This window comes from Cyprinodon tularosa, unplaced genomic scaffold, assembly GCF_016077235.1.
Source record: "Cyprinodon tularosa strain WSP-4 unplaced genomic scaffold, ASM1607723v1 ctg614, whole genome shotgun sequence".
In the NCBI taxonomy this organism is placed as follows: domain Eukaryota; kingdom Metazoa; phylum Chordata; class Actinopteri; order Cyprinodontiformes; family Cyprinodontidae; genus Cyprinodon; species Cyprinodon tularosa.
The window spans coordinates 388727-406968 of NW_024039357.1; the positions used below are offsets into that span (position 1 = coordinate 388727).

The following is an 18242-nucleotide window of genomic DNA, read 5'->3' on the forward strand; positions in this document are numbered from 1 at the left end:
ACTTAAAGTAATTTCTGAAGTTTGTATTCTGAATGTGACCGGACATTTCCTTTCAAGAATCCTTTACCTGTTGTATAATCAAATCAAATGCCTCACTTAATCAAGCTCTTCAGTTGAATTTCAACCCCAGGAATAATAACATGGTTTATTAACAAAGCTCCATGTTCATCTTTTTGTTTTCTCAAACCTCCCTTCTGGACTCTGCTGTGTTCTCCGCGAACACACTGAACTTTAATCAGGTCAGTGACTAGCTCCAAGTCGTATTCAGCTCCACATCCAGTCTCTGACCTGTATTCTCCTATCCCTGCAGAGATCCGCCCCGCAGCAGACGAGCAGCCCTGCACACCTGTTTGTTAAATAAACGCTTTGAACTTTCCCACTGCCTGTCTGCCTTGCATTCTGGGTCCTATATTCTGAGATCTTTGCACTCTGAGCTTTTGCTGAATGAATCTTTGAACTTTTCTAGTGAATTCATGCTCTTCTCTTTGTTTTGTAAATCTTCGCCAAGAAACCTACAGATCCTCAGGGATTTTTCAAGTCCTTCCAGCCCTGGAAGAAAACCTCTCGAGATGCTAAGAGTTCTTCTTCTTATACATTTCTGATCCTCATACATCTCTCCCAGTGCTCTTTCTGGATACTGTCAGGTTAAAAATAAAGTTTAACTACCAGAAAAGCCAATTATTTCCCTTGAACTCTCCAGCAAGGAAACTTCCACGCCCAATCTGGGGGCTTCAGTGGGAGACTACCATGAATTTTATTTATAAATCCTCCATCTGTGCCTAGCATGTTTTAATATAATGTAAAATATGCTATAAAGTACCTTATAATGCAGCATTAGCAAAGACGGTATCAACATTTTTAAAACACTAAATCAAGCATATAATCAGGCTGTTCTCCCCAGTCCATTATCGGCTATATTTGGCATCCCTCCAGACACGGACTTTTCACATTCTTTGAAACAGGCCCTAGCCTTTACTACCTTTTTGGCTCGAAGACTCATTTTACTTAGATGCAAATTAAACGTCCCCCCGTCTCATGACCACTGGGTCAGAGAAGTTCTTTACAACCTGAAGGAGTGAAAAGCTCAGATTTTCAATCAAGGGTTCCACCAACAAATTTATGGAGACTTGGAGACCTTTCCTTTCGGTGGTGGGTACCATTACCTTGATACCTGATACGGAAGAAGATTAAATTGTATATTATTATAATATTTTTTTCTCTGCCTCCCATGGAAAGTGTGTGGATGGATATGTATGTACGTCGTGTTAGAAGCAGGGACTGGATCTCTGCTGGTTTTCTTGTGTCTTGACCTAGATGGGGTGTTCTCAGGGTGGGTTGGGTTTTGGGAGGAATCAGCTTAAAACTCTTCCTTTCTATAACTACTATGTTTTCATTGTACTAATGGTTGAGGTATGTCAAGCTGTAAAATTCAATAAATAAAAATTAACAAGGCTCCATGTTAATCTTTTTGTCCTGTTTCTTTTACTCTGACTAGCAGAATCGGTTCAGAGTTCATCTGCCTGGTGGTGTTTTTCCTGGATGAGGCCACCTGTGGAGCTGTTTAAAAGTTTTGCTTATCTGCTTCCTTTTGTATGTCTCCTCCATTTCCTTGAACCACAGTCAGCTTCAGCAGATGGCCGCTCTGAGCCTGGTTCTGCTGGAGTCTTCTTAATGTTAAAAGGGATTGTCCTCTCCACTGTCACTAAATGCATGCTTGGTGTGAGAGATTGCTTAATAGTCAACAACAAAATGTAAGAAAAAGCCCTCGCCACAGGCTCTTCAAGGAGGGACATGTCTTGTAATTCAATGACTGGATCTAATCAACTGGTTTTCTTAACCAATCTTACAGTACTGTCTCTGTAAAGTGCCTTGAGATGACATTTGACATGTGAAGTCACGAGCTGTAGCCTTCTTTCCAACAAGAGTTCTCACCAGAGAAAAGTCTAGTCCTACTCTGCTGGGATTCTCCTCAATCAACAACTAACACAACATGAAGAATGGATCCTCACAAACAATCTTAGCTGCCAATGTCAGCTAAGTGAGTAAACCATCTCCTTCTGGATTCCATCTCCTCCACTCATACTGAAAGCCAAGAAATAATTCTCCATGTTTGAGTCACTGAATAATTGGTATCTACTTACTTAGTTACTTCTCTTCTTTAGAGCTCGCCAAACTCATCTTTCTCTCATCTTTAACCTAGTATTATGTCACAGGTAGTCTTTGATCCAGGGGATTGTTGGGGTCTCCCACTGAGTCTTCTGTAATTTAAGGTAAAATCAAATCAGGCTACAATGTGATAAATGCACTGGAGATATCAAATAACATAGTCTTCACATTACTATCTGCCTTGTCTAAATGACCGCAGATTATTTTTAAGGAGGTTTAGAGTGGTATCTTTATCTCCAGAAAACATTGATAAAGATCCTCAAGGGATCTTGATAGTTGCTTCTTTATTCTCTCAAGGATGTCATATGTCAAAACAACAGTCTATAGTCATTGTGGACTGATCAGTGAGTTATATTTGGTACTAAACCAAGACATGATGTGCCCACAACAGTGCAACCACCTCCTGGGTCACGCTAAGGTTGAAGACATCTTCTGCACAGGCCTTCGGGACTCTGGGGATGACATCATTTTGAAATTTTGACTTTAATTTTAACTCTCAGAAGGAGCACCAGACAGTGGAATGTGGATGTAAGTCACCGAATTGAACTTATTCTTCAGCGGTTCAGCACAGAGGTTTTGTCCTCATTCTGTCTGTAGCCTGTCTATTTTAAGCCTGTCAAATTTTTTATCTCTAAAATTGAAGGTTGTTTTCCAGTGTGTTTTGCAAACTTTTTTTGTCTCCTATCTTGACTTTCCCTGTACCCCTCCATGAAGGATCTCTTTACTTTCTTGTCTGTCACTTCACTGGTGATCCATGAGTACCACTCAGTCAAAAGTTTTGATGGTTGTCTTAAAGTGTGACATACAATGACTGAAATAAAGACTATTTTACTTAATCTTTTAATATGAGCATTTCATTTTTATAGTTTTTGTTTTTTTATCTCAAATAAAAAAATGTTGCCCGGAATTCAGTACGGACTCAAAATAAATACAAAATTAAATTATATTATAAACCTGTATTTATAAAATTAGTAGCTCCTTATAATCACATTTAAACTTGATGAATTGGGAATAAAATACAGAACATAAACTATTGTCAGACTGACTTAATTAGTTTTACTCTGAGACACCTGAGCTGCTTTGATGAGCTCCGATAGCTCAGTGTGAAAAAACATCTCATCCCAGCCTCTTCTCTCCACCCAGTCTGTTCTCTGTTAAGTTTGGACAGGTGTCAGTGCTGGTTTTTGGTTGATAAAAAGCTTGTTTAATTTTTCAATTGGGTCCTCACACAGCAAAACCGATCCCAGCCCTATTTTATTTTACCACCCAAGAAATAAAATACTTTCCTGTACCCCTTGCAAAGCACTCAAGGACCACTAGGGGAACATGCATCACACTGAGCCGGGGTTTATAGAGGAAGCATCTCACTGTTTTATTCGGGCTGGTGTTATCTACATAAGTTTATATAGTCATTGAGGACTCAAAATTGTCTCTGTGGTAAATTTTCTCTATAAAGTGCATTGAAATTAGGTGTTGTAAATTGGAACTAAATAAACTGAATTGAATTGAATATTCTCTCCATCCAAGTCTGTTGCCACCCCAACCATTTTGTAGGCCATCCCAGTTTCCAGTAATCATCGCAAAGATGCTTATTGCAATTTAATCTCTTATGAAGGGAATTATTCTTTTAGTTCATAAAAACTCTTGAGATGTGTTTTGAGGTCTTTCTTCAGAAAGCTGTCAGGCTATCACTTGCAAAAATGTTGAAAATATTGCAGAGATTGGGGCCTGATTAAAGTTACAAGATATAAAGGACATATGCAGTGTTGGAAACAGCAAAGGGTAGAATGTATGCCAAAATAACCATGCTTATCTCTGGTTGAGTCCTATAATTTAATGATTACTTTCAACAATTAACTCTGTGCTATAAAGATTAAAGTTCCATAAAAATTACACTATTTTGGTTTGCAAACACGGACAATCATTCTCCTTTACTTTTACCAGCCTTTTTAAAAATCTTTCTTTGTACGGTAAGAAATCCCAGCAGAGAAATGCTGGAGATATGGGATGGAGTGGCCACTTTGTGTAATGATTCAGTAAAGCGTGCTGAAAAAAAAGTGTTTCTGGTTAAATTTGAATAATTTGCATATTCTGCTTTCTGATTAAACAGCCTGAAATGTTTTTCTTTTTTATTATGAGTGTTTAAGTATTTTTCTAAAGACTTTAACACTCAGGTTAAAACTTTCAGTACATCAGGGCTTTTTAATAAACTAGCATATTTTTTTACACATTTAAACGTAATGAAAATTTAATTCGGGCAGCACACTATGACTTTGAGGGCTAAGAAAAATAAATAAATCTGCTCAAATAAGGGATGTGTTATGCACCCAAAAAATCCACAGCAGTTTTCAATGAGGAAGGAAAATTTACTGCATCCACAACTCAGGCAAACATGAGTGGGATCTACAAATTCTCCTCCAAGAAATCAGAAATTGCAATATAGCATTATCTAAAGGGATTAGTGGTTAAACAGCCGAACCAAATAAATCGATGTCTGAACATAAAATGATGCTGGATGGATTAAACACACAGCTCACCGAAGCTGAGGAACACATATGCATGATGGAGGATTCGCTGGCAAAGCTGAGTCTAGCATCTCAAGCTGAGAAATAACAATTATTTCTAAAAGGGGAAAACAGATCAGCTGGAGAACTACAACTGACAAAATAATATTCAGCTCATCTATCCACGAAAGGGGCTGTGAAGGGCTTTATTCTGTGAATAACTTTGTTAGCTGTAAACAGACCATCCTGAAACCGGTGTGCTTCAGAGAGCTCTTGATTATTGAGCGAGGCTTTTGTACTCCAACATCCAGTTGAGCAGAAGGACTGCTGACCAGAAGCCAAGGTCCGCCCTGATCCAGCTAATTAAATCCAAAGACTGTTACACATGAAGGCAAACCAATGTTCTTCCAGGACCTGAGTTTGGAGACGCAAGGGAAGGAATTTGATGTGAGCTTTGTGAGATCTATTTTGCTCTTCTTCATCCTGTGACCTTGAGAACCATGTTACCTTATGGGAGAAATAAATATAGACATCTATCTTCATAGAAAGAAGATTTTTTTTTAAACACAGAAGGAAGCAGCAACTTCCCTGTGTATCAACTTTCCTGTGTAACTCTTCGTTGTCTGATCAGAAGTAAAGCAGTTGATTGGCTTAAACTTGTTAAAACCACACAAGCTAAATAATGTTTATTGCTCTGTAACAATATATGGTTTATATAAACTTACACAAGAGGCTACTGTTTACATTATTCACATTTGTATTTGAATAACATTGACTATGCTTTAAGATGACTGTGTTGTCTTTTAAATAACTATGAAGTACCTACATGCCTTTATCATTTACATTTAAATAGTTGACTATGGTTCTCTTAGAGATCCATGCACAGCCAGAATCAACAACTACAAAGCTTGTGAGATGATTGAGGACAAAATTAATTTATGTTAAGGAGAGACGATAACTTTATCATCCCCATAGAGGGTATTTATTTCAGTGTCAATATGGCTTAAAAGTTGCTTTCTTGGGTTTTTTATTATTATTATTTTAAATAAATGAGAAGTCAAATGTTAATTAATATTCAATTTTAATTCTCTTAGATATAAGAAAAAACCTGCTTCAAAATGCACATTTTAAAACCAGCTTCTTACACAGGCTGCGTATTTTGGACAGATTCAAGCCATACAGAACTGGGTTGAAAAATGGCTGACAGGTTAGATAATACAGTGCTAAAAATATTCTTAGCATGGCAGGAATATTATTTGTGTTAAATCTGCTCTGTAAGATCTCAGAGGAAGAGCCAAAAGAGAAGTTGATAATAGAAGCGATGTGAGGAGTGCAGGTACTGACAGCTTTCTGCCGGGTCTGTTTAGACCCTGATAAACACACCTTAAGAATCCTCATGTAGGTGTATAGAATTACAGATACAGGAACAAAGACTGCTAGAAAGAGCATAACAAGTTCATAAATGTTGTTGACCCTTGCCTCATTACAAGACAGCTTTATAATAGCATAATTACTGCAGTAAATCTTATTAATGGCATTCCTGCAGAACTGCAGAGAGGAACTCAGGAATATTGTAACACTAACAGAAAAAAAAGAATGTATCCATGTGATGGACACTAGAAAGACGATTCTCTGTGAAGTCATCAGTGAGTTATACTGGAGAGGACGACATATAGCGACATACCTGTCATAAGACATTATGGCTAAGTTACTAAATTCGATGCTTGCATAAGAATAAATACAGAAAATCTGCAGAAAACAAAGAGGAGCAGAAATAATGTGAACATCAGAGAGAATCTGAATCAGCATGAAGGGAAACAAGCCTAAACTACCGTACAGTTCATTAACAAACAGGCTGCACAGAAACATGTACATAGGGTCATGTAAGGTCCTGTTCACACAGATCACAATGATCAGCAAGACGTTAAAACCAACGATAAGAACATACAGACACAGGACTATAAAAAAAGAAAAATACTTCAATGAACCTGTGTCAATGTAGGCACTAAGAGTAAAATATAAAACCTGTGTTGAATTTATTTTCATCCTTGTGTTAGTTTGCAGTTCAATCATAATTATATGTCAGTAGATGAACATATTACAAACAAATATCACCCATTTGGTTTTGAACATAAAAAATAAATCAATTTTAAAACATCAATACAAAATAAAACCCAGGAGAATGTTTCCACCACAACAAAAGAAGAAATTAAGAAGGTAATTGTGGAAAACCTCAAAGCATGACAGGAAATGTGACCATGCAATACCTAAATGAGCTCAGATCTGCCTCTGCTTCTCTTAAAAGAGACGCCTCCAGCAGCAAACCTTGTGACTAAATATTCCACAATGAACTATTGAACTTCCGTTGTGGGGACGGACTGCTCTTGTGGGGCCTGATCCCTGGACCCCACACGGGAACTGCTGTTTTTGGGGTCAGGGGTCAGGTTTAAGACTAAGGTGTGAATTAAGTGGATGATTAATTTGATTTAAAGAAATACTTTTCAGTTGAAGATTTATTTACATAAGCACATTCATTAAGGGTGTTGCAATACACGAACTAAATGTGAGGACAGGTATAATTTAAGGCTTTCTGCCTTGAGTGATTTTAGCAATATGTCATCAACCATTGTAATGAAGAGGTCTTCATTACTGGGGCTATTTCTATGTAAATATTTTTTTTATGTAAATAGCTTGAAGCACTTTAAATGGACTTTTGCACTTTATTAAAAACCAGCTTACTAAGCAAAAGCACACTTTATTTAGCACTGCACTTTAAGAATAGATTTGCACATAAGGAACAATTTGCACAAAAGATTTATAAAGTTTTTATTGAATATTTGTTGTTTGTTTTGGTGGGTAGCATGTAGCCTTTTATTCTGGGCTCTCCATAGCTACTGTCCACTAACGGTTGGGGTGTTCAGAACAAGGGTTACTGTCTAGAAACTTTAGCTAAAGTTAGTGTAAAGTCTGTTGGAAGTGAGTGCAAAAGAAGTGTTGTGGTGCTGGGGAAGTCCCTTACCTGTCTTTTCTGTGTTATCTTAAGGGGTTGGTGGTGGGACAAATGCTTCCCTGGGGGTCCAGACACAATGTATAGGTTCTGGGAGAGACCATGGAAAATATAGGGGGAGTTGTGCACATATAGCTTCCTTGAACCCCAGTTGGCCTCGGCAGATGGCCGCTCACACTAAGGCTGGGTCTGCTAGAGGTTTTTTCCTTTTATAAGGGAGTTTTTCCTCTCCATTGTCGCTACAAATATGCTTAGTTTGAGGGATTCCCTTCGAGTCAATGCAATCAGCTGGTTTTCCACTTTGAATCAATTTGACTGGATGATCTGATGAACTGTAATGCGTTGTGAGATGACACGTGCTGTAAATTGGCACTATATAAATAAACTGATTTGAAATTCAAAATTTACAGTAATTGTTTTAAAATTGTTTTTTAAATGGAAGTGAGGAGTAGTTAAATCTCATGTAAATGGTTTGGTCCATCAGCTGTGTCTATTTAAGACAGAGATTTTGTGTTTGATAGAACCTGTGGATCATCATGCCTCTCTCCTCATGTTGATTCAGTCTAGTTTAACATAGTAAAGGAGCTGTTTGCAGCTGCGCTTCAGATGTTATCGTCCCAATAAATGGCCGTTATACGCGGTTATCAGGCCCATAGGTTGGCCTCAGATTGTACCATTAGACTCATTAGGTTATCATCTAGTGAATCCTAACTAACCCTAAAGTAATTGCTTTTCCCCCATGGAATGAATTAATCAATTATGTGTGAACTAAAAATAATTTCAGTATTTCTTCATGTACTGCAAATCTAACTAAATAAAAAAAAATGATCCACATCTTGCTCATATTTAAAAAAACCAAAAACAAGTAATCTCGAGCCCTGCCAGGTGAGTTGTAGAATCCTCTCCCTATAAATATTTAATTCTCTTTAAAAAAGTGCTGATCATTCTTTCACAAGATCCTCGTCAAACAGACATGCAATTTTTGTTTTTAAAACCTAATGTCTGTAAGGGACCTTGTTAATGACATCGATTATTTTTTTATGCACAAAACTACGACCTAAATTGTACTAAATCGGGAAATAACACAACCTGATCGGTTGTAAGGAGGGCAGAGGCAGAGGACACCCTGACCAGGTTAGCTCTGGGGAGAATGTTACTATGGTGACTGAAACAGAGGTTAAATAAACTCTCCATGTGAACCGTAAAAGCCAGAGTATCTCTGTTTCCATGGTTAAGACAACTTAGAGTATTCGGTAAAACTGCTTCAATCATTTACTTGCCGGACATGCTCCTCCTGAAAGAGCATGGGCACGAGCAGTAAATATTTGCTTGCATTTTGTGGTTAACTCTTCAACAATCCCTCACAATGAGCAGGCATGAAGCAACAGTGGAGAGGGAAAACTCCCTTTTAACAAGAATAAGCCTCCAGAATAAACAGGCAAAGTGTGAGCGGCCATCAAGGAGAGAGAAGCAGACATACAAAAGAATTATAGAGGCAATGATCCTTAAAAACTTTATAAAAGTAACAGTGAGCTAGATCCACCGTCTAAAAAAATTAACTGATAGGGAGACAAGTTCTGAGTCAGAATTCATAGCAAAGTGATGAAAGAGAGAACATACATTTAGTCACAGTAAAGGCTTAGGGCAAAGCCAAGAGATAAATAGGAATAAGCACAAAAAAAAAAGGCCAATGCCCTGTATTACACTACGTTCAGGCATTTACACACATACTGAATATGGTATATTAGACATAGGCTCCAATGCAAGTGAAGTGTCTTCCCCAAGGACATACCGAAACCCTTCGGCAGCAGGGCGAAATCTTGCATCCAACGCCATCATCACCCCTTCATGCCAGCAGCCCAGCTGATCTTTCTCTCAAGGATCGTGTCACAGTTAAAAAGGAACAGACTGGATGAAGCTACTATGGCAAAAAGTGCAGAGAGAACACAAACTGTGGCATTTAACAAACAAAAGCTGCAGAATGGTCACAAATTTCATAACATGATGACTTAATGAGAGGAGTCAAGTCATGCCACTGCCATAAGAGCAGATTAATTTCAGTGACAGGACTAGTTAATAGTTGCTTTCATATGTTTTTTGATTTTGCAAAAAATCCTTACAATCAAAGATTTACACATAATTTAATTTTCCTTTTCTCAGACATGAGAACCAACCTGCCTCATGATATAAATTTGGGAACCAGTTTTTTACACAGGTTTCGTATCTTAGACATATTAAGACCATACAGAAGAGGGTTTAAGAAAGGTTGACAGTTTAGATAGTACAGTGCTAAAAATATTCTTAACATACCAGGAACGTTATTCATGTTAAATCTGCTCTCTAGGATCTCAAAGGAAACACCAAAAGAGAAATTGATAACAGAAGCAAGGTGAGGAGTGCAGGTACTGACAGCTTTCTGCCGGGTCTCTTTAGACCCCGAAAAACACACTTTAAGAATCCTCATATAGGTGTATAAAATAATAGAAATAGGAGCAAAGGCTGCGAGAATAAGCATTACCAGTTCATAGATGTTATTGACTCTGGGCTCGTTACAAGCCAGTTTAATAACAGAGTGATTAGTGCAGTAAATCTTATTAAGGACATTTTCACAAAACTGTAGAGAGGAACTCATGAGTATGGTGACTCCAACGGTGATGAAAGAATATATCCATGTGACAGACACTAGGAAGACGATTCTCTGGGAAGTCATCAGTGAGTTATACTGCAGAGGACGACAGATAGCAACATATCTGTCATAAGACATAACAGCTAAGTTACCGAATTCTACACTTCCATAGGTATACATACAGAAAATCTGCAGGAAACAAAGAGGAGCAGAAATATTGTTAACATCAGAGAGGATCTGAATCAGCATGAAGGGAAACAAGCTTGTGCTGCCAAACAGTTCATTAACAAACAGGCTGCAAAGAAACATGTACATAGGCTCATGTAAGCTCCTGTTCACACAGATAACAACGATCAGTAGAACATTAGAACCAATGATTAGAACATACAGACACAAGACTATAAAGAAAGATAAGTACTTCAATGAACCAGTGTCAATGTATGCACTTAGAGTGAAATATAACACCTGTGTTGAATTAATTCTCATCCTTGTATTAGTTTGTAATTCTATCATAATCATGATTCAGTGGGTTACCCACTCCCCCAATAGTTATCCATTTGTCTATAAACTAAAACAGAAAGTCCATTTTAAAACATCAACACGAAATAAGACACGGGGGCATGTTTCCACCAAAGAAGAGATCAAAAAGTTAATGTGCAACTCAACAAGTTGCAGTTTTCCAACCATTCAGGACCTGGGACCTGTGCCAGGACTAATAACTGAGCTCAGATCTGCTAATCTTAAAGAGTCCAAACAGAGACACCCCCAGCAGCAAAACTCGATGGTGACAGAAAAGACGGTTCATTGAATATTACATAATAAGCTATTGTCCTCCAGGGGATACGTTTGGGTTTCTTAGCTACCAGAAGGACTACTCTTTCATAACATGCTTTAGTCAATTTCATACCTTGTCGGAGGGATAATTCCTGTTTTTCAGGAGAGGGCTCAGCCCATTATGTACAGTAAAATTAATTCTTGCTGCTATAGAAAATCAAGACATTTTGGAAAATTTTATGATGTCATTTTTTTTTTTAAACAGTTTGGGTTGGGGAAGGGCACACTAAAAATAACATCTTTAGGAATACCCAACTAGAAATAGTTCTAATATGATCTAAATGCATTAATTTAGGGGGTTGTTTTTACGTGATCAGCTTGAAGTAAGGGCAGCTTTAATTGATGACCTTCTTACACAATGCAGTTTTAGTAATATTTTGTGATTCAGTATGAATTAAGGTATAATGTGTGCAAATCACTGTTTATCAGCAAATGAAATTTCATTTGTTTTCTTTATAATGTGCCAATTAACAATGCATCATCTTAGAGCACTTTATAGGACTATTCAGCAAAGTTATTAAGTATTCAGGGATATTCAGGCGTGGTCAGGAGCACTGGAATGGTCCTTCCCATCTTGGGCTCACCCAGTTCTTCCTTCTGAGGACTTTGATGAACACCCGGTCCCCTGGTCTCACTGCTTGCGGATCATGTGGATCTAAGGTTCCTCCGGAAGTGAATTTGCATTGGATATCTCTTTAGACTGCAACATATCTCTCATGTGATCTGCTATTGTCTTTTCTTCCCCCTTAGGTGGCGTTTATGTTGTGAACAGAGTTATTTTCATGTGCAGTTTTACTAGGCCCAGGCACTCTGGCCATGGCCTCTTTGTTTCTTCCATACACTTTTTAAGCCCAAATTTAACTGTCCCATTTGTTCTTTCCACAAGTCCTGTACTTTGTGGTTGATAAGCACAGTGATTCTTTAAGGTTATTTGTAACCTGCTTGCCATTTGTTAAATCACCTGATTCACAAAAAAAAGGACTATTATCACTGCAAATTTTCTGTGGGATGCAAAGTTTAAAACAACAACTTTGCATATAGCTTTAGCTACTGTCAGTGCATCTGTGTGCTTTACTGGGACTATTTCAACCCATTTTGAAAATGCATCAATCATTACTAGACAGTATTTGTAACGGCCACTTTGTGTTAGTCAATAAAATCCATATGCATTACTTCAAAGATTCCCTACCGATCTGGAAAATGTCCCCGTTTTGGTCTTATATTACCTTGAGGATTATGTCTAACACAGATTGTACAGGCTTTACAAAACTTTTTTTGTGCAAGAATTAAATCCATACGTTGTAAAATGTTGCTGTATTAAAGTTACCATCCATCCTGTTGAGACATGGCTCAAAATAGCTGCTGCTTTCAATAAACTTTTAGGGAGAAATGGTTTGTTACAAACTGTATAGAGTCCTTCTAGATTCTCTGTTTCCTCTTTTTTTTTTTTACCCACATTTGATTTTCTGCATTTGGCACAGTTTGCTGTCGATTTAACAACACTTCTATATCAATGTTTTGTTCTGTCTCTTGCTCTACGTAAAATATTCAGATGAGGCAAACTGTCCTAATGCTGCCTGTTTTGCAGTTTCATCTGCCTGCCTGTTCCGCTTTTGACACTGCATCAGTGCTTTCTATGTGAGCTTAGTAAAGCTATTTTGTTTGGCAATTGAATTGCTTTGAGTATTTTTCTAAGTAAGTCTGCATATACAACAGTTTTGCCTGTTGAGGTTACCATGCCTCTGCATTCCCATTGTTTTGCAAAGAAAAAGATAGTATAATGATTGGTGGCGGAGCCCATGGACTCGTCCCCACGGCACCCCGGGGCGCCGGCATTGCGGTGGCTGGGGGACTTCATCTGGGCTGTGTTTCCTCCTCCCTTGGTGGGCGTCGGATTTACTGGGCTGGCCCCTCCTTGGTGCCTTCGCTCTTGGGGTCCCTTTAGGCGTCTGGGGCTTTGGGTCTCCCGGCCCTGGACTTGGTGCTCTGGGGGGGCGCATCTTCGGCAATCCACAACCACTATTGAGCATTTTTTCTATGGATTAACTTTACATGCACAAATGCACTTTCACAAACAACTACAGGTGCTTGGTTCCAGGTACTCAAGAGATTCACTTCCATATAGAAAGGCCACACTCTTATCTTCAGGTAACACAGAGTACATGTCAGATTAAATAATAGTTTCAAGGTGTTGCCTTATTGTATGTCTCATACTGTGTCTTTCGGTTATGCTGTTCTTTTTGCATCTAGTTGCAGGTGATGAAGCAGACTGAAAATGTTTTATCATTGTCTCCTTTCTATCTCCTCTTTCTTTCATCTTTTCTCTTTTTTTTCTTCTTCCTCCGTTTTTCCTCTTCTGTTCTATTTACATTGCAGTGTCCATATAAACTGTAAAACTCCCTGCATAATTATAATAAAGCAATTTATATGCATGTAACAACTGAAACAATATGGCAATAGCCCTACTGCTCCACTTGTGAAAGTAAAATCTGTTGGGCTCTTTTTGGCATCAATGAAATTTTTCTTATTGCCACATTGCCAGACAGGACGCTGTTACAAAAAAAAGGAAAAAGAAAAAGAAAGGAGATTCACTGCATGAGGGACTAACAAAGTAATTAGGTGAAAAGGGACCAAATAGGCTGAATTTTTTACCTCAATGACAGCAGCACATACAACTTGTAACCATGGGGATAGTGTTCCTCCCATGGCTAACCTTTTAGAGTAGTATTCTACAGGTTTGAGCTTATCGCCATGGCACAGTAAAACCAGCTTTACAGTCAACTGTTTGGATGAATGTTTTTTTGATACTTTCATAGAGCTAGTACAGTTGCTGACATAAGCTCTGTGAACTGCTGTTCTGCTTCTTGGGTCCACTGGATTGCTTCTGAAATAGCCATTGGTGTGTCATAGATAATGTTTAAGAGAAGCTGAGTTTTTTCTGCATAACGTGGAATCCAAGCTCTACTGTAATTGCACAATGCTAAAAAAAACATAATTAGTTGTTTAGTCACTGGCTTAGGCACACTTGCTATTGCAATTTTTTGCTCTTCCTGTACCTTTTTTCCATCTGAAATAACATGGCTTAAGTAACGGACTTGTTTCTGCCCTTTGTTAGCCAAATGATGAGGCAGTTGCAGGGAGTCTTCTCTACAGTGTTCAGCTGTTTTAGACACAAACAGAAGGCCATCCACATACATTAAAACCTGGCTTCCAAGCTTTTGATTAGAACTCTCGAAACATGTTCAAATGGTCTGGGTAAAAATTGTAGGACTGTCCGCTTGTGGCAGGTGTGTGTATGTTTATTTTTTTCCAAAACTGTGTAGGTTTATTTGGTTTATTTTCAGGTTTATTTTATGTCAATCACTGTGAAAAATGTGCTCTCAGGATCCAGTTTGTTAACAATGTGTGAGGATCTGGGACATTCGGAGCTCATGTCTGCACAGCTAAGTTCACTGAACGTAAATCTTGTATCATGGGCCAATTCTTTCTGTCTGCTTTTTTCACGAGAGAACTCAACTCAAGTGTCTCCTCCGCAACAGGTCTATCCCCTTTCGAGGCGTCTCTTGGATACCAGCCACCCCTTTTTCCGTCCGAAGTGGCAGCCGTCGCCTTACCCTCCGTTCAACACCACATCCGTCGCTGCCGGACCTTCTGGAACCGGGCCATGACGGCTCTGGGAAGGACCTCCGAGCAGAACCAAAGATGGGCCAATCGCAGGAGGAGGGTTGCTCCTTTCTATCGCCCGGGCCAGAAGGTCTGGCTCTCTACCCGTGAGATCCCTCTCAAAGCTATGTCTCGAAATATGTCTCCCAGATTCATTGGCCCATGCAAAGCCGAGAGAACCATAGGGGAATTTGCCGTCCATCTCCGTCTCCCCTCCTCCCTTCGTATCCACCCCACCTTCCACTTTTCACAAATCAAGCCAGTCTCATCGAGCCCCTTGTGCCCACCCGCTGAGCCCCCTCCCCCCTTGGACATTGATGGCCAGCCCGCCTACACCGTCCGATGCATCATCAATGCTCATCCACGCTCATCTTGTTGACTGGGAGGGTTATGGTCCCGAGGATCGTTCCTGGGTCCTGGGATTGTTTATTTTAGACCCCTCCCTCATTAGGGACTTCCGCCTCTCTCAGCCCTCAGGTTCTTCTGGACCGCCGGGTGGCGGTCGTTGAGGGGGGGTTACTGTTAGAATCCAGTTTGTGTGGGTTGTGTTTTGGTTTGTCTTCCCTCCTCCACCAGGCGACGCCTGGTTCTGGTTGGCCTCCTCACACACCTGCGGATGGTAACCTCATTAACGGAGGACTCTTAAGCTGCTAACTGCCACTACATCAACGCCAGAGTGTTTGCCAGTTTTGGGTACTCTAGCCAAGCTGAGTTTTGCTGAGTCAAACTGAGTTTTTTTCTACCTGAGTTTTTAACCTTGCTGTTTTTGTCTTTGCCTCTCAGCAGGAAGTCATCCTGCAAACTGGATGTTTTGGACCTTCTCCCCCCCTGGAAGGATTCTCTGAGTACCAAACTGAGCTGAGGATTCAAGTTTGTGGTTTGGATCAACTTTTCCCCTCAAGGATTTTTTTGGGCTTCTCACTGAGCAGGGGATTCATGTCCACTATAACCCGTTCAAGTACCGCAGGAAAACTAAGTGGCACTCAGCTTCTCCGTTCACCAAGGAATAGCCGCAATCTGGGTGAACCCTGTCCGCCCTCCAGCGAACAAGACATTCACTGGAACAACCCACACCGACTAGATTCAATAAGAGACATCTTTTTCTGGAAACGTGAGTTTTAATTCCTGTTCTTCAAGTCAAGACACCAATTTCCCACTGAGCCTGAACTAATCTTCCCCTTCACTTTCCAGTTCCGGTTCGACAGTGTTCAGCGCAGCACTGGACTCATCTCATTCACTCTAAATAAAAACCTGTTAAAATTTTCAATGGTCTCTCTGTTTGGTCTTCTGCATGTGGGTCAGAGCTCTAGATAAAATCATGACAGGATCCTGGGACCCAGGAACGGTCCTCCGGACCGTTACCCTCCCAGGATACCATTTATTGCCACCCACGCCCATGACGGCAAGCATCCACAATCCTGCGGACCGTGTAGGCAGGGTGGCCATCAATGTCCAAGGGGGGAGGGGGCTCAGAGGGTGGCCACAAGAAGCTAGAGAAAACTGGCTTAATCTGGGAAATGTGGAAAGTGGGGTGTATCCGGAGCGCGGAGGGAAGCTGAAGACGGACGGCAGAAGGAGTGATGATCCTCTCCACCTTGTATGGACCGTTTTTTGGAAACATGCTTCACCAGGAGTTGGGCTGTTTGCAGTGCTGTGGGAAGCTTCCTCAATGGAACAAGATGACAGGCCTTGGAGAAACAGTCAATAATGGTTAAAATGGTGGTCATACCTTTAGAGGTGGGAAGTCCAGTGACAAAGTTTATAGCAATGTGAGAGCAGGGTCTCTTGGGAATGGGCAATGGTTGAAGCAAACCGACAGGGGGCTGGTGTGAAGACTTGTTGCGAGCGCAGGTCGGGCAGGCCAACACAAACTCCTTAACATTCTTTAGTAAGGAGGGCCACCAAAAACATTGACTAATGAGAGCCACAGTACGACTGATCCCTGGATGGGCAGAGAACTTGGAAGTGTGGAGCCAGTTAATTACCAGAGAACAAATGGATGAGGGAACAAAAACTCTGTTGGTGGATCCAGTACCAGGATCACGCTCAGACTGCTGAGCCTGCTTGACTTGGTCCTCAATCTCCCAAGTGACTGTGGCGACTGAGCAGCTGGGAGGCAGAATGGGAGAAGCAGACTCTTCAGATTTGTCCGGGAAAAACTGTCTAGAGTGTGGATCCATTCAACTTTTACCAGAGTTTTTTTAAACTGCAGTATCTATACTTCTACTTAAGTAACAAATGTGTGTACTTTTGACACCACTGATGACCACACAGCAAAGACTCAATAATAGTGGAGTTTTATGTACGTATTATTTCTCCCTTCTCCCTATATATTCCTATGGGATTTTATGCGTGTTTTTTTGTGAATTATGTCACCATTATGTCACTTATATGTCAATTATGTCACTTATAAAAATACTAGCACCCATCTCGGACGTTTTGATACCTTTATTGTGTGGGTGCGTCCTACGGTTGGAGCTGCATTAAGCTTGATGGAAGGAGAATAAATAAATAAATAAATAAAGATTATGTTTTTTTTGTCAACAATAATAATAATGGGTCCTTCCATGCATTGCATGGGCATAGAATGCCATTGCTCAGCAGTGGCATTCTATGCTCCTTGCATTGCAATGGCAGGCACCAAAAATCTCTTCGCCATAGTGATAATAGGAAAAAAAAGAATAATAAGATAAGTCATAGATCCCTAACTGAGAGGTTATGGGTGCACTTAAACAGGATAACTGAAATTTTTCCTAGTTGCTAAAAACAGCCAGTAAAGATGCTGAAGACCTGGTGGAATCTGATCTCGTAAGCAAGAACAAATTGTGAACATAGCTACAGAGCTCTGCAGGACTTAGTGTTTATGGAGGGATGAATTGGGAAAAGTAGAAAGAAGAGAATATCTTCTGCAAATCTAAATTCAACAAACATTTAAAGAAACATATATAAGTTTGGTTGTTTTTTTTCAATGGTGTTCACTGTATATTCTTAAGAATGTCCTATAAATACACTTATTTCATTTTCTCTATAGGTGTTATATGTTCTGTCTGCATTCATATGTACGGTAACGTGTAAACAAAATGTCATCATGACACTAAAGACATCTGCTCATTATCACATTTAAGATTCTTGATTTTGTAAGCCCTTTCTGTCTCAATCGTTTCTGAGCTGCTCTTTGCTTTTTTCTTTACTGGTAACTTTAAAAAATCTCCATTATAATTTCAATTAGAAAAATCAAAACAAATATAAATAAGGAATACATGATTACAAATGTAGGTTAAAAGGTCAAAGATTTATTTCCATAATTTTCCATAAATATTTGCAGCAGGATTTAAAATCCTTACCAAATTTGTTTTGAAATAAATAATATTACAATCACATCTAAAATCAAAGATCAATATTTAAATTAATACTTATTTTTTCATATGAAAACAAACTAGCT

The 18242-nt window shown here is 39.5% G+C and overlaps 2 protein-coding genes across 2 annotated transcripts; both read right to left on the minus strand.

Annotated features, from left to right (window-relative positions):
* Positions 1-5783: 5783 nt before the first annotated feature.
* Positions 5784-6743, minus strand: LOC119798214 (olfactory receptor 11A1-like). Its single transcript, XM_038307564.1, has one exon. The coding sequence runs from the start codon at positions 6741-6743 to the stop codon at positions 5784-5786; it is 960 nt and encodes a 319-aa protein (XP_038163492.1).
* Positions 6744-9856: 3113 nt separating this feature from the next.
* On the minus strand, positions 9857-10816 carry LOC119798225 (olfactory receptor 11A1-like). The gene has a single exon (XM_038307574.1). The coding sequence runs from the start codon at positions 10814-10816 to the stop codon at positions 9857-9859; it is 960 nt and encodes a 319-aa protein (XP_038163502.1).
* Between the last annotated feature and the right edge of the window lie 7426 nt (positions 10817-18242).